The following is a 23,681-nucleotide window of genomic DNA, read 5'->3' on the forward strand; positions in this document are numbered from 1 at the left end:
GCATCTCATATAAAATCAAACCACTGCTGTGAGTTTAGAAGGAGCTGTTTTACACGCACTATAATTTACAAAAAAATACTCAATACATTTCACCAGGAAGAAAATTAATGTACACCAGAATCAGTCTTACTATGCAGACTTCAAATAGTCCTGCAGTTAGTTTTAATTATTAATGTTGCTGTCCAATCATTTCAATATTGTTAGGAAAGTTAATCAAAAAATTATTTAACCAAATTGGCCTGGATAAATTCCACACTGGCCTAGATAAATTCCCCTACTATCTCTTTTCTTAAAAAAAAAAAAAATTCCAGACAAGGCATTGCTTTATTGTTCTTCTGTCTTCAAGCTCAAAATAATATACCTCAGGACAAGAAAAACACTTCTTATTCTCTTATCATTAATAATTAAGGGTTAAAGCAACTGTAAAACTTGACAGACAACATGGAGACGCTGAGCTGTGTAATGCACCCTGACGAAGGCACTTCTGTGTCAAAACGTTGGTGATATGTTTTTATGAATTAAAAATTTTGGAGCGCAATTGAGTGTGTGGTTCTCTCTTTCTCTCGACTGATTTATGGCTTCGGCCTTGTCAACTTGCACCTCGTCTACTTCGATGTGCGGATCCTTTTTTCTTTTTAATTATTGCAGTTGAACTATATAACCATCTAACCTGTTGTTTTACACAATGTCATTATAACTAAACAAAAGGCATTGTAAAAAAAAACACCAGCATGACACTGCCAGTAAGTCACCCAAAATCAAATGCTCTGTCTGCCTGTGATAATGACACAATGGGGCTTTAAAAGCTATGAAGGATATTCCACAAAAAAAAAAAAAAATGTAGTGTTGGTCTCTAACAGTGTTGTAAAAGTAGTTTTTATAAATTCTTCTGGGTACATAACACTGAAGTGGCAGTCAACCCTTTCTAGTTTGGCCAGGCTTAAAACAAACACAAATAGGATCCATTTGCTTTTATCTGCCTTTTGCCTTGTTGAATTCAAAACAGTGAAAAAGCTTTAAGAACTGTGCAGTACATGCAAACTCTGTGGTTCATTGTTTATCATAGTTTCTTTTTTCATAATTATAAAAATCATCCATCCCCTCAGACACTCAATCATAATTATACAAGAGGAAGACACATTTTGGTCAATGCCATTGTCGATGTTTGCTGGTCTGATACAAACCTATAAACAAGGACTGTATCAAACAACCATTAGTAACTAGCCTCATTACACCTCAATATGCTCTTTTGCTATAAAAACAGTGAGCTGTACAGCACTTTAGCGTACGTAATGGGAACTGAAAAGCTCTGTGCCAAAAAATGTGGAATACTAGAAAGGACCAAGTTGCATTTTAAAGTAATACATCAGCCATGATGGGCAAAGAGGTTGATTTGATCATCCTATGCCCCATGGGATAAACCACAGCTGGGTTTTAGAGTATTGTACAGCCCAAGGAAATACACCTGGATTACATCAAACCCTCTCTGTATTTTTAGGGGTAATCCAGAAATTACCTGGGATTGTCAAAGCTATTAAAGTATACACTCATCTCCAATATATATATATATATATATATATATATATATATATATATATATATATGTTTTACATTGCACGACATGTATGTGATCTCAGTCCTTAAAAAGTTGTGGAACTCTTTCCTTTGTGGACATTCTGTTTTCCTGGGTGTAGCTAGAGTTTAGGAATTAGCACATTGAGAATAGACCAACAGACACTGAAGTTGAGTTACCTGCCCATTTAGTCTGCACCAGAACACTCAACACAAGACCAGTCCAGTCAACGAAGTAAACTATACATGAACAGTTTAAAAATGTAACCTTTCACATTTGTTTCTGAACTGCAAATAGCACACTGTTATAATTCAAATGCAATTGCATCTGAATCAGAGTACTCTATTCTGTCATTTCCACTTGTTGGTTCATATAACCCACCGATATCTTAACATGTAACTGCAGCTAGTAAAACAATGTATTATATATATATGTTGTTTGCATACAAGACATGCACATACACTTGTTTGTGTCACTCCCCCTAATCTCCACCATATGGTAGTGTCTAGTGTACCATCACTTTCAAAGACGTACATCGTATACAAGGGTGCAAATCGTTTTGAAAATTGGAGCCTACTGGTGCCAGTAGAGCCTACTGGTGCTAAATTATCAAACCCGCCCTAATTAAGCCCCCCTCACAACTTCCCACACGACACAAACCTTCTCTCCTGTGTATGTGGATGAGAGTGGGTGGGTCATGTGAGTAGTCCAGACCCAATGAGAAGCTATCATCATCTATGGTTGATGAAAAAGGAAAAATACATTTAAAATTGTCTACTGGCACCAGAATTTAATGTTGCTGGCGGTATTCTAGCTGAGGTACTCTTGCGCTAAAATCTAATGCCATAGCGCCAAATTTGCACCCCTGTTATACTTCCCATAGACCATGAACTATACAATATAAGGGTCTGGTTTGTCAACTTCACTTAAGCACTGTAATTGGTTAGGTTGTCTTATTGTATAGATGTCAACAAGGCCTATACACAGGCACTGAAATCTCCAGAATACACAGTGTGAAAGCCTGCGGATACACTGACTGGCCGACCTACATTTTTTCATCTGACATTACATTTGTATGTGTTTTTTCTTTCTTCTGATCGTCAGATCCTCTTAACATCAACTTAAAACGAGAGTTCACAGTATTATGCGCACACTTGTCACTAAATTCATTACCACATTTCGTTTGGCGCACCACACTGGAATTTCTGAGCTTGGAGAATAATGGTAAAATATTTTTGTTCAACATTGTGGTGTCTGTATCCTACCACTACAAGTAAACAGCGATTTGAAAAAAAAAATATATACAGATACAGGTACATCAATTACATTTAACATTTTCTCATCACAACATGTGCTTTGCAATTAGTTTACTGTACAGTGATTTGATTGTTGGGATGACCAAGTAGCAAGCTTCGCAGAAATGACAACGCTTTGCAGTAATACACATACTGTAGTACCATACTTGTATCCCAGAGCATTACAAATTCCTTAAGGTTCAGTGTCTTTTGGTGTATAATTTAGCACAGAAGGCCTTACCTTTTTACAAGGCAGCTTCACTGAACTGATCATATTTTAAATATAATACAAAATTATAGTATTACCGTAATCTACCCCAGACATTTGATAAAATATTGATCAATTATCACACAAGTTAGCTATAATCAATTCAAATCAAATTAAACAAAAAAGGTAAACATTAAATAAGAGTCAGCTATTAGGTCACACCTTAAAAATCATTTTAAAAAGTATGAATGCAGATTAACTCAAATGTCAAACTACAACGAAAATACAACATGTCTATCATACATGGAACTAACATATGTGATTAATCAATCTATCAAATTGTTGACGTGCTGAGGTTCGTCAATAAAATAAAATGTCAGTTACTGTAAAAACGCACACCACACACCACCGGGCTTCACACATTATCTGAATATTGCAACTGTAAAGAAACAACTGTGACAAATGTGCGTGCTGTTGAAAACAGTGGTTAAAAGTAGCCCAAATAAATGATATCCATTGCGTGCACTTGCATGACAACAAACTTCCTTTTATTGCAAGTCTGCTGTGAGTAAGAGTAAGAGCAACAGGGGACTTGCATTACGAGCACACAACTGTGCCTACCTGGTTACCATCTTGTTTGTCAAGATCCAAAGTGAATAACCTTAAACTCACAGCATTGCCTTTGAAGTGTACTAATCATTTTAAGAATTCTGGTCTTGAGAGCCCACTCCAGTGTAATGGACGCTCCTTTCAAAAAAGGAACAATAAGAATGTAATTTGAATATGAATATTACACACACTTAATAAAACTACTGATCTTGTATGGGTTGTTTTAAAAGACTGTAACAGAAATAAAAGAGCTACAAAACGTGTGTGTGTGTGTGTGTGTGTGTGTGTGTGTGTGTGTGTGTGTGTGTGTGTGTGTGCGTGTGTGTGTGTAGAAAAAAAAAAACATTAGTCATTTCTAAACGAAAGGTTATCAGATTTATTGTCAAATATTTCAATAACTTTTGCTGACTGACTGATCAGTACCATTGCATTTCACGGCACACAATTACTGTATTTTAAGGACTGTAGAAAATACCATACCTTTCATCATCGTTAAAAGTCAATCCCTCATCTGACTCTAAAATAGTGTGGAAAAATGTCTAAGTTCATTGAATGTTCAATCTCCATTTTTAAAACATTAATATTTCTGGCACATTTTTTTTCTTCAATCTAATCTCCAGTTTTTTGTGCAGCCTAGTTGCAGAATGCTTTTCACCATTCAACGGTTCAATGTTCTTGTGTGCAAGGAAACCACTGTCAAGACAAATGAAGCAGACAGATATATGTGTACACATCATCTAGCAGAGTAATGATGTTCAAATTCAGCACACATGCCATGTACAGCTCACATACCAGCGGAGCTTTATCGCTGTTTATCTTTACAGATAAAGTACACTGACCGCAACCAAATGCAAACGTCAGACTATCATGTTCAAAACTACACTGTTGACTTTTGTATGTATATGTTACTTTAGTATTTATTTCAGAATTGACATTTAACTTTTTGCATGCAGTACTAAAGTAATTGTAGCTAACAAAATAATTCCATAAATCTAAGCCATTTAGCACTTCTATTAGCTACATAGGTCTCAAATGTGCAGTTTTAAAAGAAACACATGTTATAGGACACATGTATTTTAATTTAAAACATGATATTGGGTACTACTTTAGCTTAAAGGAAGCACAAATTTTCTATGCCTTCTGTTTGCACTCCCTGGTTCTTTTGTCTTCTGGGTCAAAGCACATTACTAGCTGAAAGCATGTCAGCCAATAGTGAAAGTAGCTGACCAGAAAGAAGCCACTGGAGGGGTGGGGACAATTTCATCATCCAGGTGAAATGACCCACGAAGTCAAAAGCATGATGTTTTAAAATGAGATATATGTTTGCTAAACATGTGTTTCTTTCAAAACTGCACATTTGAGACCTATACAATGAATAGATCTTCATGGTGGAAACATTTTAATGAACTATTTTGTTAGCACCTGTACAATTACTTTAAAGTACAGTAGTGTACAATTAATTAATATACTATACAAAATTACACTAATTAAAAATATGTCCAATTCAATGCAAGAACAGATTAAAACTTGCATAACCTTGCAACAGTACATCCTTGGAGTGCACTAGCCAGTCCAGAATGAAAGTAAAACACATAAAAAGTAGCCCATATATTACTCTATATTGTAATAGTCAAAAAGACATTATATTTGAATCTTATCAGCCTGAGTTGGGATTTTGTACTGGAAAAGCACTCATCTGAACACCAAATTTGAACAAATAGTCAATTGAACCTTAATTTAATAAATGCAAATATTTATTCAGCTGAACAAAATTTAAAATACGGAAAGCAGAACACAGTTGCGTTGTACACCCTCTGAGATATGTTTCAATGACCTTTTGAAATATAAGATGAAGACCAGTCATCATAAATGCTGGCCTCTACAGTAGGTGTTATATAGGTCATAAAATTGTACATTTTTCAGTGACACAGCTCAGACTGCATGTCTTGTTTTCTTTGCTATTTAGAAGGATTCTGTTTCCATCAACATGAATAATAATAAAATGATTTTATTCAGTTAAAAAAAATAATTACAGATAATTATTTCAATAGTAGCAATTAAGTTAAAAGCAATTTTCACTATTATTTTCACAAATTTGATTTTTACTAATTATTAATGCACTAGTTAAACTACTATGATACACAGATTATGATACTCTCAATAATTACAATTGGACAAGCAATTCTCTAGATAAAGAGTACTATAGCGTGCATGGGAGTAGGGGTCAGGGCTGGGAGGTGACGTAATCTAAACATGAACACCTAAGCCCGATATCTGCTCCTGCAAGGGAGCCTGGCTCTTTCTTACAGCGGTATCGGCGCTCTACTTCAAAGCGGGAGGTCTCGGGTTTGCGTCCGACCTCCGCCTTTGAGAAGCCCCTGCTTGTGGTAACCGAGGTTCGCCGCAGTATTTTCAAATGTAAGTGTGACAAACAGACAGACAGAATGATGGACACAAAATCAGCCTCAATAAACCCAGAGAAGGTGATATATTAAGTAATTTGTGCTAAAGAAGATCTTTCAGCAAGTTTCATCACAATTGAAAATCTCCTTCTGATGCTGCAGTTACAGTGAGGTTATAGCACATCATGCACAGCCATGGCTGGAACAGTACTGCCTCGTTTTGCTTCCTTATTGATTGCCACCAGCGTTAACTCCAAAGACTACATACCTCCTGGGTTTGACACAGTCTCTGGCTTTTCTTGACCATTCCCAGATGTAGATGTCTTTGGAGACGCCTTTGTCTCATTAACCACCTTTTCTTCCTTTTCGTTGTCAAAGCCTGAATTCTCTGATAAATAAATACATACATAAATAAATAAATACATACATAAAGAAAGAAAAATACTTAGATTATTTAACAGATGTCACACGTACCTATTAAAAAATATATAATAAATGTGAAAAATCTAATAATTAATAACCTTTACTTGCAATAGCCTCGATAGCTCCCTCTCCGTCCATAATACTTATAGGGATTTCTGTATCTTCATGGTGTTTGCGGTACAGGTCAAAAGAGTATCTCTGAATAAATACATGGAGTAGAGAAAACTTATCCAGTCTTTAAAATACCAGTATTTTTATGTAGCTTAAATTATTTTTATTATACTGTATAGAAACTCTTATCCAAAAACATTTGTAAAGTAAATACAGTCATGCCTTCTTGCAATAATTGCTTGAAATTTAGCCTGCAAAAATGTATTTACATGATTTACATGATAAGAGGGGTTGTTATATACAGGTGACCCTTCTGCGCAAGTTTCACCACTTATAATTAAAGTTAAATAAAACACAGACAACTGAATCAAATGTATATATTTAGCATTTGTATATGCATTACAGTATTTGGTTTTCATTAAAAAATAGGGTTAAATAAAATGGAAAATAACCCTGACTATACTTAAATTAAATATCTGACTTTTTTTTCTAGTTTTGAAAATAACAATCTCCTTCCAGAATGCATCATTTCCCTTTGGGCACTTTGTACTAAGAAATTTAAACCCAAAATGCACCCCTTTACTCTAAAATATCTATATGGTGCATGTGTAGACATGTCATAATATACATATCATGTATACAAGTGTGAGGGTGAAATGGTTATTTATTGAAGGGTAGGACCTTAACGACATCTTCTGATTATAGCAGTCTTGTGCTTATGTATTGATTGGATCATTTTACATCAAACACACATGAAAATCAAAATGATGTACAGTAATTCTAGCTTTTAAACTTCACAGAAGGAAATAACAGACAGTCTGCTAAATAAATACATTTTATCTGTACTTACCCGAGTCTTTTTGCGTAAAAACACAATTATGATCACAGTTAGAATAATGGCGATGATAAAGACTCCTAAAATTATAAATCCTGTTAACATAAAACAGCAGAAAAAAATAATTGAGACATTTCAAAAACGTGCTTTTTATTTTTATAACGCAAAACAGTAGCTTGTATAGCGTCTACAGATTTCTTCAGGTATAAGGCGCCATCTGCTGGTACTTCTTTTAGACTTACAAAAAGTTATGAAGACAGCAACAATAGACAGCAGACCTGTGATCTTTTTAGTAAATGTCTATCTACAGCAAAAAAAAAACAAAAAAAAAAAAACCTGTAAACGGGTTCATTTACATAGTTACAAAAAGAAAAAGAGTTCCAGTTACGCTGCTGTCTTTTACATCGTTTTATAGGTTTTATTGGAGGTTTATTTGCTGAACATTTAGTAAATCTGTTTTCGTTAAGAAAATAAAGATATTTATGCAGCTGTTTCAGGAAGTTGTCAGATTAGTTTAGGACTGCTGCAGTATACATACCAGCCTTATCTTGTGAAAGTTCGTATGTTGTGGTTGATACTAAAAAAACTAAAAAGAAAGAGAAACATGTTAGTAAGAATTCAAGAAACTATTCATACCAAATGTGAAGTTAAAAAAAAAAAAGTGTTAAATCTTCATTGGAGGTTGTGGTTAAATGCAAGGTTGTGAACATTCTTGTTAAAAAAAAAAATGTATAAACTATTTTAAACCAGTACTTACAGACCTTACTAACAGTGTTGCCAAAAATGACTTTTGTACAGCTGATACAAATCCATGATTTTTAGCCCTAAACACAATCATTCCCAGCCTAAAACATCAGCCAAATGCGACTTTGTACCTCGTGAATCGGGTGTGAATGCTTAATCAGCACATTGAAAACAATAGGGGTATTTAGTGTTCATTTTTAAAAAAAAACATGAAACAGTTGTTTGAGAATTTGACTTACGAGTCAAACTTTATTTTTCTGAACATTGTGAAAACCTAAAATGTATTAACATTGTTCATTAGAAACAGTTTGAGAATAAAGCAAAACAAAAAAAAACCACTTTCTTACGCAACATATTTTTAAACATAAAGATAAACATATACTTCACCTGTAGCTATGCCACTAATTACTAGTATGCGCTGAGTTTATGATCTGTAACTTGCTCACTGCTGCAAAGGGAAAATGTATAAGGATCGGCGATAGGAGTAAGCTTTTGTTTTGTATTTCCCATCCAAAAGTTGATGCACTGGGGTATTCCAACAATCTGTCAAGGTGCAGCATTATTCTAAGGATCTGCCATGGATTTTGGCCTCTGCTCATCTCCAGAACACACACCTTTATCTTTGCAGAAGGTACACAGAACCTCAAGTCCCTTTCACAGGACAATACATCCATCAGTGCAATGCCATTATGGGGTATTAGTGTAGTTACTGTAGGACCCGGTGGGAACAGCATCACTACTGCCCAACACCACACACAGCCTGGGTTTGCTTCTGAAATCTAACTAATCAGAATGCATGCTTATATGGCTGCAGGTCTACAAATGTGTGTTCATTTGATTTAATAGATGTTGAGTGTAAAGTTTAAGTTTGAAGATTATATTTCCATTGCTATCCGTGCTGGAAATTCCAGCACTGACCATCTTCAAACTGAAACTGGTCAGTGCTGGTCTAGAGATAATCAAGCTGGTTTGGAGATGGTCAGGCTGCTTGTTAATATATTGGTGGCTGCTGGTGTAAAAACTCAGATTTACCAGCAGTAGACCAGCTCAACCGTAAAAGCGGTGGGGGTCAAGGTTGCCCCAATTGTTTCTACTAACTTGGCTTGTGTTTTTCAGGCACAATAAAAGCGGATCGAACTTGCATCAAAAACACAAGCCAAGTTAGTAGAAACAATTGGGGCTACTGCTTTTACAGTGGTGCCTATTTGCTTGGTGCTGGCCAAGGTTGCCTCAGGTGTTTCTTCTAACTTAGCTTGTGTTTTTGATACAAGGTAGAAGAAACAATTGGGGCAACCTTGGCCCCCATCGGTTTTACAGTTGTGCCTGTTTGCTTTGTGCTGGGCAAGGTTGCCCCAATGGTTTCTTGAAACTTGACTTGTGTTTTTGATATCTCTACTTTAAATGGCTGGGCACTTTTGATAATTTGGCGTTTTTTCACATTTCCAATGTGTTTTTGTTTCAGATAAACAAAACACTGATGACACTGGAAGAGTTTGGTGCGTAATGTAGGTTGAGTATAATGTAGAACTCGTAGGTTCCGTTCATATTTGTGTACAACAGTACTTCACATACTGCACATATTATGAAGTGAATTAGCCATCATTTATTAATAAAGTCTTTTTAAGGGTTGTCCAGGGTTGTTTTTCAAATTGCATTCGTAAATCGTATTTTTTTCATAATACATTTACATTTTTTTATTAATGTATTATGAAAAAAATACGATTTATGAATGCAATTTGAAAAATAATAATAATAAATAAATAATAATAAAAAAAAACAGATTAATGTGTTGTGTTGTCTTGGAATACTGCATTGCTGGAATGTGCTCGCAGAGTTTGGAAACTATTTGTTTAATATCTGATAGGTTTCTTCTAGTGAGTATTGATAATACTGCATTACTGGAGATGAAACGGAACCCATATTCATGGTATTTAGAAATTTACATTGCATTAAGTTTCATATGGAATAGCTAATGTCAGTCAATGTGATTCACAAGCAAATCATACTGTAGTTTTTAACAAGCCTTCCCCTTTACTTCTTTTTTCAGGCACTGTAGAAACAGATTTGTTGAAGTGTGCATTCTTTCAAAATATGGCATTTGGTCTTGGTGAGACCCCTGAAGTGTATTTGCATGTAAACTTTAGAATACACATCAAATGGCAGGCTAAGGTTTGAAATGGGGTATGTTTAATAAAAAAATGGACAACCCTTAAAAAGAATTTATTAATAAATGATGTATAATTCACTTCATAATATTTAAAACAATTGTTCTTCGAAATAGATTTAGCTTTAAAAAGAGCCATTAGTTTGTCCATTCTTGAAGATGTGGAATGTCCCTTGATTGCATTTAAAGAAAGGCACGGAAGGATAAAAGTACATTTAGAGAAGTTCTGGTTATCTGTTATCTGTAAGGTGAAACTATTTTAAACATTTACTTTATTGCATTGATATTAGATTTTATTGTACACATTACAGTAAGTATCATACAGAAAAAAAATGTTGTCAAGTAAACATCCAAGCTAGTGTTTTTTTCCTGAATAATTTCCACCTGTTTCTTTCATGATATTGTGTGTATGTGACATTCTCCCTGTGTATGGATTAGGGTTAGGGTAAAAACTCTTTCCACCCAAGCCTATCTGTCTGCCACCCCTTCGCCTCCCCTCGTCCAGAGTACAGCAAAAACAACATTCAAAGTCGTGTACTATGCTGTATTATATGGTATTTCTTGCAGTGAAAAAAGCAAACTTACAGCTTGCAACACTGAAACCTACAGTAAAAAAAAAAAATTAAAACCACAAGTCACTTATGATACTGTCCTGTGCTTCCTGTATGTTTTCAACCAGGCGCATTACTTGGGATGGACAAATGACAGTTAATAAACAAGCAATATAGTACTAGTGTAACAAAAAAATACAGAGGAAAAGGGAAAATGTGTGTGGCGCGGTTATTTGTAGTATTTTGTAATAGAATCAATCTGTTACAGCGTTGACTGACACGAATTAATGAGAGTGACAGATTCATGAGAGGTGGATAAACAGGTCTGACTGTAAGTAATTTCCATTTCCAAATATGTGGGTGGATGGCTGCGTCATACACACCACCACTGAAATCAGATTAATACCAGGAGCAACCAGATGACTAAGACTTGTTTACATCCTACACTGCAGCGACGTCTAGACGTACACTGTCGGGAAAAGGCAGAGAGGCTGAAAGTAATGCTGCCTATCCTGCTGACCTGAAAAAAAGTTTTAATTTGTGGTGAGGTTACAGGAAACAGGATATTGTAACGGAAGATAACGAAATAAATATTGAATATTATTGCTATCGTTACCTTGATAAAAGTTGCAAGGTGTCGGAAGCAAGGTATTTTAAAGTTCCTGTTGATTTCATTGGGTTTTTTTTTTCCCTTCATAAATCATATAGAACTTAAATTTAGAACCTGCTCATCGGTCTTCACCACTTTTCTGACATGTTTTAAAGTTTGCATTTAGTTTTAACCTAAATGGGGCGCGTGTTTATTAAACAAATAATTATAAATAAAAAGGTGGATCACAAAACGGCGCGATGGCCAAAATATACAGACAGATACGAAACACTGAACCAAACAAGTATCGTTCTGGTTTTAAAGCCAGCACGAGTAGCAATTGTTATCATTTATAGATCTCTTTTGCTTATATTCCACCTCGGAACACCCCACCCCGAGTGAGTGATCAGTGCCTCTTATGCATCTGTGCCTGGCCTCGATTGCTTGTTAAACCATTCAATCAGGCCCAGGCAGTCTGTGCGTGAACTGCTTTGGCAGGGAATGCTATCAGTCCTTCCGTGCCGACCCAAAACACCTGTGCACAAATACATACATTTTAAATAATAACAACACAAGCACAAAATGAACAAAATACGCACAGGGGGGTGTACCCTGCCACACAACATACTCATTATGTTTCTTTCCAGATACTATAGAATGCACTACTGATTCCAAATAGCAAGTCTATTTTCTGACCAAACTTAATTGGATCTGCAACAGACATTCCATTAGCTTTTTTTTTTTTTTTTGGCGCAGGCACAGACACAGGTTTCCTTATTGGAAATTGGATCTGACACAGATTTGGATTTAAAGGAAAGAATAGCACCCTGACTATATATTTCCTGCCTCGTTATTTTGCTCTCTGACTTACACATTAAAAAAATCATACATGAAGTATAGTACAATTTACTTTCGAAATGACCTAAGCGCGAATTGTGAATTATTGAACTGTAAAATAAAATCTGAACTTTCAGTGTCTTTTACTGTAGTGGTATAATATATTTTTATAGTAGTTCAGTGAGATTATAAACACAAAGAATATGTGAGAAATATTTTATCTTAACAACTTATAAATATGATTGTGCATTTGTTGGGGGTGGACTGCTCGATGATGGCTTTTGACAAGGGGCACCATTTTAGCTGCTTTTTTTTGGAAAATACCAATTAACGAAATAAACAGAGCATGTGAATCCAATTGTTTTTTTAATTGTTTTATTGATGATGATGTGTTAATCTAATCAAAGTAAACATTGCTTTGTTTGTTTAGCCTACAAGAAATTATATTTTCCTAGAATGCTTTCATCTAACTAAAGTGAATTGAATTGGTCCAAAGGATGCTGTTACTGCATACTGATCCACATTTATATTGCTAAAACTAAAAAAAGTGTGTGTATAAAAACTGAGTAACCAGAATACGAAAACACTCTGACATGAGATGAAAAAAAAAAAACTGTGCTTGCTCAACCTCCAGCTAAAAGCATGCTTTCAAGTTAACACGCAATGTATTTGAACTTGTGCACACAAAGTACAAAGCAGGTCAGCCACTAGAAGTTTTTGTTTTCAGATGAAGCTCATACCTAAAACAACTTTGCAAGCATCTACTGAATACTGGGTGAGCACGGTGCTCAACAACACGTGCAGCAGATGTTGCAGTACTGGGTCTGTACTGCAACAAGGCCTGGTTCTAGTTTTCCCTGCAGAGATTGTATAGTGGTTTGCTTTGAGCGATGAAGCAGCATGACCTGTTGGGCTCTATCTGCTCTTTTGTGAGGAAGGATGGGACGTTTCAAGAAATATTGAAGAAAGATACAAAACTCCTCCAGAACACACAGCAGTTAAGACACCACTGTATTGGGGAATGTTTTGCTGCATATGTGCCTTACATTTTTTTAAACCCAGGACGAGCCAGATTGCCTTGGTCTCCAGATTATCACTGTTATGCAGGGAACAAATTATTATTATTATTACATTTCTTAGCAGACGCCCTTATCCAGGGCGACTTACAATTATTACAAGATATCACATTATTTTTTCATACAATTACCCATTTATACAGTTGGGTTTTTACTGGAGCAATCTACCTTGCTCAAGAGTACAGCAGCAGTGTCCCCACTGGGGATTGAACCCACGACCCTCCGGTCAGGAGTCCAGAGCCCGAACCACTACTCCACACTGCTGCCTATACATTTATATAGCAGAATCTTGAAACCCATTAAGTCACAGAGAGAAGAGGACTTTTCTCAAAAATGATATTGAGCAAGACACTAAAAAGACAGTATGTAGGTGAAAGCGGGAAAGTAGAAATAAATATTGCAGTAATATATATTTTTTATTATAATCCCTGTTTTGATTCATTTTCATCACACATTGATATCAGATACCACTCAATGATATCAGAACTCACAGGCACTCAGGGCCTAATTCAGAACCCTTTTAGCACCGTTTTCAGGAATGTTTTGATTATCTAAATCATGCATGCAGTTAGCTTTTTAACAGTTTTGAGAAGTAGTTTAATCTTATTTTTCAAAGCACTAATCTAATAGAATTTTAATAAACACTCTTCTCTTATTATAAAAAAAAATAGAAAAAAAACATTCCTTAAAACAGTCCATATAGTTTTGTCAATAGGGCCCAATGTTTCAGACAAAATATCACAACAACCTTGCAACAAAAAGTATACCGTACATAATACACCATGTAAAAGGAGATCAGCAGAAGAAAATAACACTGTAAATACTAAAGAAATACTGGACTTTTCAAAAGAATGTTTTGTAAAGACTGTTTTTTATTCATTTTGATTTATTAAATCAAATTTATAAACACTCTTTAGTTATTATTATTATTATTATTATTATTATTATTATTATTATTATTATTATTATTATTATTATTATTTATTTCTTAGCAGATGCCCTTATCCAGGGCGACTTACAGTCGTAAACCAAAATTACATTTCAAGAATCACAGTACAAGTATTAATACAATTAAGAGCAAGATAAAATACAATGACTTCAGTTCTAGTAAGTTAAAAAGTTAAAGGTCCTCCACAAAGTTTTGTCAATAGAGCCTACTGTGGCATTATTTTTTTTAAAACAAAAATTCCCGTAGCTGAACTTATTTTGCCTAACGTACAGTTCTGCTCATCCCTCACACAGGCAGCTGTGGTGTAAAGATGGCATTCCTGGGATCAAACTGTTCTTACCTTGAGTACTGGTTGTCACAGAGATCTCAGCCCTGGTAGTTGAAGATATCGGTAGGAGGGGTGTGGTGGAGGCAGCCGCTGTTCTAGTCCCGGTATTTATGGTACTAACGGTGGTGCTAATAGAAACATTTCCTACTGGATTTGTTTTCTTGGGATATTGAGTGCTGGTTTCATTCTTCTTATTGGATATCGTTGCAGTTGTTTCAGTGTCTCCTATAGTGGAGACTGTGGATGGAGCACTGAGATCATTACTAGTGTCAGTCACAGGGCTGGTGGAAGCCACTGTGGAATTTAAATTGCTAGTAGTTTTGACCTCAGCTTGAACATCAGTCACAATCGCCAACATTAAACCTTTAAGATAAAAAAAGAGAAGAATGTAAAAAGTAGGAGGGTATTTTTAACAAAAAAAGTTTGTAATAAATAATAACTCAACATCCTCATAGTTGTTAATATGGGGGAAAAGGATATTATGGTCTATGTATATAGTAATGTGTTGGGTCCCAGAGTCCAGAAATGCAAATCACACACACCACATGCATCTTAAATTATGTAATATTACAATTAAAAATCAAAGTACAATAAAACATTTAAGTTGAAGGAATTTGCTTTGTTAAGGAGGCTTCTAAAGTGCAAATATTATACAGGAGACTTACCAAGTACAATTAGCCTAGAAGAAACCGATGATTGCATTTTTATATGGTTTTGTCTTTAGTCTTCTCGGCCAACAAGTGTTTGAATGCTAACCTTATTCTGTACTAACAAACCAAAGACATATACAGTATCTTTAAGTGTTGACTTCCTGTGTTTAACCAATCCAATCAAGATAGCTGCCTTTACCTTTACTTTTAAAATGCAACGGTTGCAAAAAGCCACCAACATGATGACACAGTGTGTTCTCAACCACAACAGGATGCACACAAAAAGAAGACTTTTGTTTAAAAAATAAAATGATATCTTAACAAAACAACATTTTCAAGTAACACTAACACAAATATCCTGGTATCCCTCAATAGATAGTGAATCACTTATATTGCCCATTTTACATTACTCAGACACCTTGCTCAGAAAATATCTCGGTACATCGAAACAATCATTCCAACTTTGTTTAGATTCGCTTTGTATCATTTTTTGTTTCATCACATCCTGGTGTAGTGTTAAGGTCTGATTACACTGGGAGCGGTAGTGGAAAAGCAGCACGGCGGAAAACCACGCAGGATAGAAACCAGAGCGATTTTCTGATAATACCGCGCGGCAAATCTCTGAAGTGTTATTGTAAGACGTTATCTGTATGTACAGTGAGAGATGGCGAATGAAAGACTGGTTTTCAGGGTGCAAAAATGCCCTCAACTGTATGATACGCCCAGTCCAGATTATAAGGATACGCTAAAGAAGCAAGACCCCTGGGATGCCATAGCGGCCAAACTGGACATGTCAGGTAAAAATATTTGCATTTGAAAAGCAACAGAAAACATACACTATATAGCGTACTTTTATGCCATAGACCTCCAAGCAAAACACTTCAAAGTTGAAAAAAAAGAGATTTCAATAATGACAGGCTTCTTGCAGTATTTTTTTTTTTTTACAGGTTTTTAAATTATATTGTCACAAAGCTCTTGGATTCACTATGCCAGGTAAACAATTCAGTCATGCAATGCACACTATCTTTATATGGTGCTGAATAACATTGTTTGGTTTAGACATGAGTTAAAAAAAAACGATATTCATTTTTTCTCAACATTAACATGTGATAATAAATGTACATATACCGCAAGGTTTCCCGCCACCAGTGTAATATGAAAAACCACACGGTTTACCGCTTACCGCTTTCCGCTTTTGGCTAATGCTCCCAGCCTAGGACAGACCTGAGCCTATCAGGTCCATGGTGTGAGATACATCATGTCTTGATGAACTTGAATATCCATCAACATGGAGGAGCTACTGATAGCTGAAGTTTCTCAGCATCCTGAGCTATTTGATTATAAAATTAAGAATTTCAGGGACTTTGGTTATGGGTCTATTGAATGATCCAAAACAAATACTAACCGCTTACACCCCGCATTAATCCAGTTACTTGACATCCTGAATCATTTGTCAGATATACACGTCAAGTAATTAACCAATTGCCAGCCAACTGATTATTGTGTATACAATTGAGAAGAATGGGATCCCTTTTTTCCTTAGTAATAGCAGCTCCTATACAATGTACAACTACAGATACAGTACCACAGTCCATTCTTGTTAAGTGTGGTGCTGGATATATAATAGCTGTTTCTTTGTAAAAAAAAGAGTTTCACTTTGTATCCCCAAAAAAATATCATATTTTACATACATATCCTTAGGTAAATAAAAGACAAATATTTCTGAGTGGCGTTCTGATATGGGAACTTATAACATTAGATCCTGATAAAAATTTCTGGAGATGGACATGTGTAGAGATTGAGGGATTTTAATTAGTTATGTATTGTAACGACACAGGCATTTGCGCTGCAAAAAGGACTTGGTGACTGTCCTGTTTGTTTCACATGTTGTACTGTTTTGCTGTGCCACGCCACGAGCTAACAAGGGGAGGAGGGAGTGTTGGTTGCCTGTCTGTCCGGGCTCACCAATCCTGGACATGCATTTGCACCCCCAGAATGCTGGCGGGAGATTGGGGTCCAAATGGCATTCCCGGTATTGGTGAGGGCGGATGGAGGGCGCGGTTTAGAAAGAGATAAATAGGAGAGCAAGTGGTGGCTGAGACACGGCAGCCTGACGGCAGAGTGGGGACTGGGGGCGGTGACAGCAACAGGGAACAAGGTCCAGCTTGCAGCAGCAGACACGACGAGGCAGCAGCGCCAAGAGGGAGAAAGCAGGCAATCAGCGATGACGTCAGCGAGCAGGGGCTGGTGCTCTGCCACGCACACAGAGGGGCAGTGTGGAGGAGGATAGGGTGGAAACCGGAAGTCAGCGCGTCAAGGGAGGCGGGACCGCCAAAGCGGAAGTGACGCCGGAATGAAGCAACGCAGAAGGACTCTTACCCCCTCCCCCGTATCAACGAGTCGTTGGACCTGGTGGCTGGCTTGAAATGGTTCTCCTCACTGGACCTTAAGAGCGGGTACTGGCAGGTAGCTCTTGCCCCAGCAGCACAACTAAAGACAGCCTTCTCCACTGGCCGGGGACTCTGGCAGTTCAGAGTGATGCCGTTCAGGCTCTGCAACGCGCCAGCAATGTTCGAGCGGCTCATGGAGAAGGTGTTGTCCGGAGTTCCCCCCCAGGAATGTTTGGTCTACTTGGATGACCTGCTGGTCCATGGGGAGACCTTTCAGTCCGCTCTTGAAGCCCTGCGGACGGTACTGCAATGAGTGCCCGTGGCGGGGCTTAAGCTGCATCCAGAAAAGTGCCTGTTCCTCTGGAAAGAAGTCACCTTCTTGGGACATCAAGTCGGGGGTGATGGCATCAGCACGGAACCGGATAAAGTGACGGCTGTCCGGGAGTGGCCCCAACCAACTGACCAACGCCAGCTCCGAGGGTTCCTGGGCCTCGCATCCTATTACCGGCGCTTCATCCGTGACTCTGCTACGATCGCCGCCCTCCTTCACCAGCTCCTGAAAAGAGAGAACCCTACGACTGGACGGAGGAGTGCCAGATGGCCTTTGACTCTCTCTGGGAGGCCCTGACCCAGTCGCCGGTGCTCTTCCCTCTGGACTCCCACCTGCCATTCTTGCTCGACACTGATGCCAGCGATGCCGGAATTGGAGCCATACTGTCCCAGCCTGGATCAGAAGGGGAGAAGGTACTGTGTAACCCAGAGGGAGCTACTGGCGGTGGTCGCAGCGGTTCGCCACTTCCGCCACTACCTCTGCAGGCTTCCCTTCACGATTAGGACAGACCATGTGGCCCTGCAGTGGCTCCTGTCATTCCAGGGGGGCAGGTCGCCCGCTGGATTGAGCAGCTCGTTCTTCAATTACAAGATCCAGCATTGGGCTGGAACCTGCCACGCAAACGTGCTGGAGAGGGCTGTCTCCCGGGCTTCCCTGTGCTGGAGAGCGAAGCCCGGGAGACAGAGTTATCGGTGGCTGAAGCACAAGAATGAGAATCGGAGGTGAGACAGATCGGCGAGGTGCAGTGCAGGAAGCTGGTGCTGGTGGATACGGTCAGCTGGAGGCGGAGCCAGGAGGAGGACTACAAAATGGGACCAGTGATGCAGTGGCTAGCGGAACAGCACAGGCCCCCTTGGGAAGGGGTGGCCCGGGAGTCGGCCGCCACAAGAGGGCTGTGGGCACAATGGACCAGCCTGTGCATGAGGGAAGGGGTCCTACAGAGGCAGTGGAGTGAGCCAGAGACGGGGGAAGTGAGGTGGCAGGTGGTGGTCCCCTTGAGGACACTATGGCACCCCAGGCACCAACCCCTTTGGCGTAACAAAGACCCTGCATCGCCTAAAATAGAACTTTTACTGGGGACAGTGCCATCAAGATGTGGAGGACTTCTGCCACCGCTGTGATGACTGCACCTCTCGTAAAGGACCCACGGACCAGTCGCATGCTCCCCTCCAGCAGTTTCCAGATGGAGGACCCATGGAGAAGGTCGGAGTTGACGTCATGGTGCCGTTTCCGCGATCCGAGAAGGGGAACCGGTTTGTCTTAGTAGTGATGGACTACTTTACCAAGTGGCAAGAGGCATATGCCTTGCCAAATCAGGAGGTGGAGCCCATCTGAAGCACTGCTGGAGGGGTTCTTCAGACGATTCAGGGTCCCCCAGGAACTCCACTCCGACCAGGGACGTCACTTCGAGTCCAGGGTCCAGGGTGGAGATGTGTCAACGCCTGGAGATCCACAAAACAAGGACCTCCCCCCTTCACCCGCAAAGTGATGGGCTGGTTGAGTGGTTCAACTGCACCCTGGCCATTTTTGGGGTTCTTGTACAGTGCTGTGAGGTGGTGGGCTGTCTTTGTTTGTTTTTTTTATCGCCACTTCAAAACCGTTGATGTGTGTCCACCAAGCAAAGCGGTATTGCCGCGCGCCGCCCTGCTTCACTCCCCGCAGGCGGCACCACGCCGCTCGTGTGCAATTCAGAAGTTTAGAACACCCTTGTGGCCTCAGTTCAGCTCACAGAATCACGCCTAACCTTTGATTACATCACCGGGTAGCCCACAGTATAACCAATAATATTTCCACCTGCTACACTTTAAGAAATGCGTACATAAAATACATTGGTAAGAAATACCTTTCAGCTAGTGAAGAGTGTTGCATGGGGACAGGTTTTCTTCTTTGTTTAAGTCATATAAGAATTGCAAGGCAGTTTCATACAGTATCACCAACAGTATGAAAAAATAATTATCGTAACTGGAAAAATGACTACAACAGTACAGTATATGAATATTTGAAATGCATGTAAATAGCTCCCTCTGGTGGAACATTTAATAGTTGCTGCAGCCTGATTCTGAGACATTTTTTTTTTAAAACAGGTACATAAACATAAAACTTTTAGCTTTTGGCATTCATACATTTATGATAGAGCTTTTAGCATCATAGCTACTGACCCTGTGATTTCTAATTAATAATACTGTAGCTCATTGCACATGAATATATTGTATATCTAGAAAAACATGTCAGAGTAATGAACAATCATGCATGGAATGCACAAGCCTTTATCCACTGCAAGGCAACACACCACACGTAAAATAAAATGGTCTCACTTCATGGATAAGTTAACTGGATGATTGTAAGGATTGTAAAGTCTTTAAGACACTTATTTTTATTTAAGGTTTTCACTCAATATCTTCAAGTAACAGTGTTAAAATAATTTATTTTGAGTAGAATTGATTAAATTAGCCATCCTCCTTCCCTCTGAAAGGGGCGAAGGGGAATGAAAGGAGGGGAAGAAAAGCAACTACAATTTTAGAACATTTATTTTAAAATGTATATAATCAAAAGAGAGTAAAACAGTTTTTAAAGTTCTTTTAAAAATGTTGTAAATTTAAAAATCAAGAATTGAATTTCACTGAAAAGATGACCGCACATAAAAAATAAATGAGCCATGTCCAACCCACCCCCCCAAAAAACAGTCACTAGATGTCACCCTTTACACATATAGATAGCAAAACATTCCCTGTGAAAATTGTGCTGTGCAAAAATAAACCACACTGAAGTACTGTATATAATGCCAAGAAATATATCCAAGTTGAGAAACCTTGAATATATAGTGTAATATGTAATAACATATATTCCATGCAAAATCCAGTGATGTGAACTACACAAATGTGTGTTGCATAACAAATGTCCAAGCAAAGTTTGATGAAATACAGGCTATGGTTCCCTTGCCAAAGCCTTCACTAGCTCAACCAACACACAGAGTAAACCCCAGCTGAAAAGCATACTAAAAGTAAGATACAGCTCTGGCCAAAAGTTTTGCATCACCCTATTAAAATGAACTAATTTTGCTTCATTAAGTCGAATGAAACCTGCTGATTAATGTTAAGTTAACATATTGAATTACATACCGCTTTGTAATTTTCCATATACTTAATGAAAAACTGACACATTTCGAAATCTAACACGAAACACTGTATTACTATTATGGCTTCTGGTAGACTTTTGCAATATAATTTTGTAGTTTCTTTGATTACATGATGTTAAATAAAAGATCTAAATTATGTTCATATATTTATTTATATATTTTTTATTGTTTCAATCCTAAAATTCTAGGTGATGCACAACTTGGCCATAGCTGTAAATCACCATCTTATTCAATAAGCACGTTTTTTCCAATATAAACAGGTGCGATCACTAGGTTTTCCATGATTTAAAGACGCTGGGAATTCGGGGCTCATTTAAAGCTGTGGTATGCCGAAAGCAATCAGCAGCAGGATTAATGTTAATGCAGCTCCATCTTCACAGCACTTTAGCTGCCTCTTGCAACACTCCAGCAGCATTATGCTGTCTTTCCACTAGGTGCTAATCCTGGTTTGAACAGTCAAAACTGCATTCTATGCCATTTATCTACACATTAGAAATTGATAGCCAGTGCAAACTGAAAGAACAAACCATACTCTTACAGTTGTTTGGAGAGACCACCCACTTAGGGGTGAATTCAATAAATTAAAAAAAAATAGCTACAAACCTGTGGAATTTGTAGGGTTGCCATGTCTGAGGTCCAAAAACCCGGGACATTGGAATGGAAGGGGGGCTGTTAAAAGTGTAAACTCTCTTTAGAAATCTTATATTTATCTAATAGGAAACATTGATAATATTACTACTATAGTAGTGACAACCAATTCATATTGTGCGTCTATTGTACCTTGATTTATCTAACTTGTGCTCAATTTATGGTACTTGCATTTAGTGTCCTGGGAAGGCATATTGAATCTTTGGGACACCTTCTTCAAAACTGAGACGGAAAACAGGGAAAACAGGGACAGGTGGCCACCCTAGTAATTTCATTGCTCTATGGCGCTATACAATACATATCCACACAAACTGTCTAATTCATTTCTGTAAAATTAGATTTAATGTTAACATGAACGAGGAAAACAGCCAATAAGGTGGGTAATAAAGAGGTACAGTGCTTTTAGTATCCACCCACTAGGGGGTGAAGTACAGTAGTTAAAAAAAATGTAATGCATTTAAATAAATATATCCTTTTGCTGGAGAGATAAGTAGGTTAATGGAAGAGCTTACTGCCCCTGACCATGTTGCATTCAAGCAACCAACATCTGCTTAACAATGGGCAGTCAGCTGGCTCCAGTACCCCACAGGGCACCAATCGCAACCCGTCCCCACAAGAAGAGCCTAATGCTACCACACACTGAGCGTGATGGCGACCTGCAGAACCACTGCGTCTCAATGGTGAGTTCAAATACCAGGCCAGCTTGGAAACGCTGGGATTTGAACTCCCAGCCTTCTAATACTCAGAGGTCAGCAACCTTGCATTTTAATACCTTGAGCCCTCCACTTTCTGATCTCTTTCAAAGCGCTCTACATCGTCATCACTTCACTATGCAATGCCATTCCTCTGTGGAAGATTATCTTTTTATTTTCCAAAATTGCTTGAAAACAACACTACCTATTGGATAATGTGGAACCTTTATTAACAGTCCAAACACATATGGATAGGCTTCATAATCTCGCACCTAGAAATTGAAAATACATATATATGTATTAAATATTCAGTTTATCGAATCTACAGGAGACTTGATTCTATGATAAAAGCTTGGAGAAGATTCAAGAAAATTCAAGGCAGTGTCATGATGATCGCCATGTACAGCATGGAAATAGACAGACAACTGACACACACATGGACACAATCAGTGCGCATGGGTCCACATTTTGTAAAACAACTAAAAAAAATAGGCTGACACATTTTGTTTTCAGATTTTCAGTATGAAAACCTTTTTGTAGCTTGTACACACCCGCCATGGCCAACCTCATCCCTCGAATACCACACTACTGGATAGTGAACTAAATGTCTATCAGGAACAAAACTATATGCTTGTATTTTTTCTCTTGTGGGTAACGGGCTTTGCCAGTACTGTGATAGATTTTTCCTAAGAGATTGTACAGTTTGTCAAGGAAGGTCCTCAGACTTGCAGGCCCCTATTTGTGCCATAGGCCCGGAAGACTAACCTAGAAGATGCAGATGCGGTCCTCTCAATAGCTGGCTGTGTTTAAACTCAATGAGCTTGACGTGATTTCACAACATTCCAGCCATTCCGCCCACAAGATAATACCGACCAATATCTACGTATAAGGGGCTGACTGCACGGACCACCATGACTCTCGCTTGTTATTTTGAAGGGAGAAAAGTCTTTAGCTGCGGCATGACCACAAACCATTGTGTGTTTTAACCCGCAGGGTTTCTGATGAATGACTGGCAAACAAAATACTCCGGTACACTCAAAAACACTGAACACTAATACCTTCCGCACACGAAGGCAAGCAGCTTATTAAATCCAAACACTTAAAAAAAAAAAAAGACCTTCGCTTGGCTTTTTTATTATT

The 23,681-nt window shown here is 38.2% G+C and overlaps 1 protein-coding gene across 2 annotated transcripts in view; it reads right to left on the bottom strand.

The window, feature by feature from the left end:
* The window catches only part of LOC117408969 (uncharacterized), a 51,452-nt gene extending 35,957 nt beyond the window's left edge, over positions 1-15,495 (bottom strand). Inside the window, exons 1-6 of one of the 2 annotated variants that reach the window (XM_034014447.3) lie at positions 15,360-15,495; positions 14,707-15,057; positions 7,995-8,042; positions 7,472-7,551; positions 6,615-6,708; positions 6,356-6,475 (exon numbers count right to left, since the gene is read on the bottom strand). In XM_034014447.3, the coding sequence (XP_033870338.2) occupies positions 6,356-6,475; positions 6,615-6,708; positions 7,472-7,551; positions 7,995-8,042; positions 14,707-15,057; positions 15,360-15,396 (730 nt within the window). In that variant the 5' untranslated portion in view covers positions 15,397-15,495. Of the gene's footprint in view, positions 1-6,355; positions 6,476-6,608; positions 6,709-7,471; positions 7,552-7,994; positions 8,043-14,706; positions 15,058-15,359 lie in introns of both variants that reach the window. The other variant, XM_034014445.3, reaches the window with a different exon arrangement.
* Positions 15,496-23,681: the final 8,186 nt, after the last annotated feature.

The sequence above is a fragment of the Acipenser ruthenus genome, chromosome 2 (assembly GCF_902713425.1).
Source record: "Acipenser ruthenus chromosome 2, fAciRut3.2 maternal haplotype, whole genome shotgun sequence".
NCBI classification, from domain to species: domain Eukaryota; kingdom Metazoa; phylum Chordata; class Actinopteri; order Acipenseriformes; family Acipenseridae; genus Acipenser; species Acipenser ruthenus.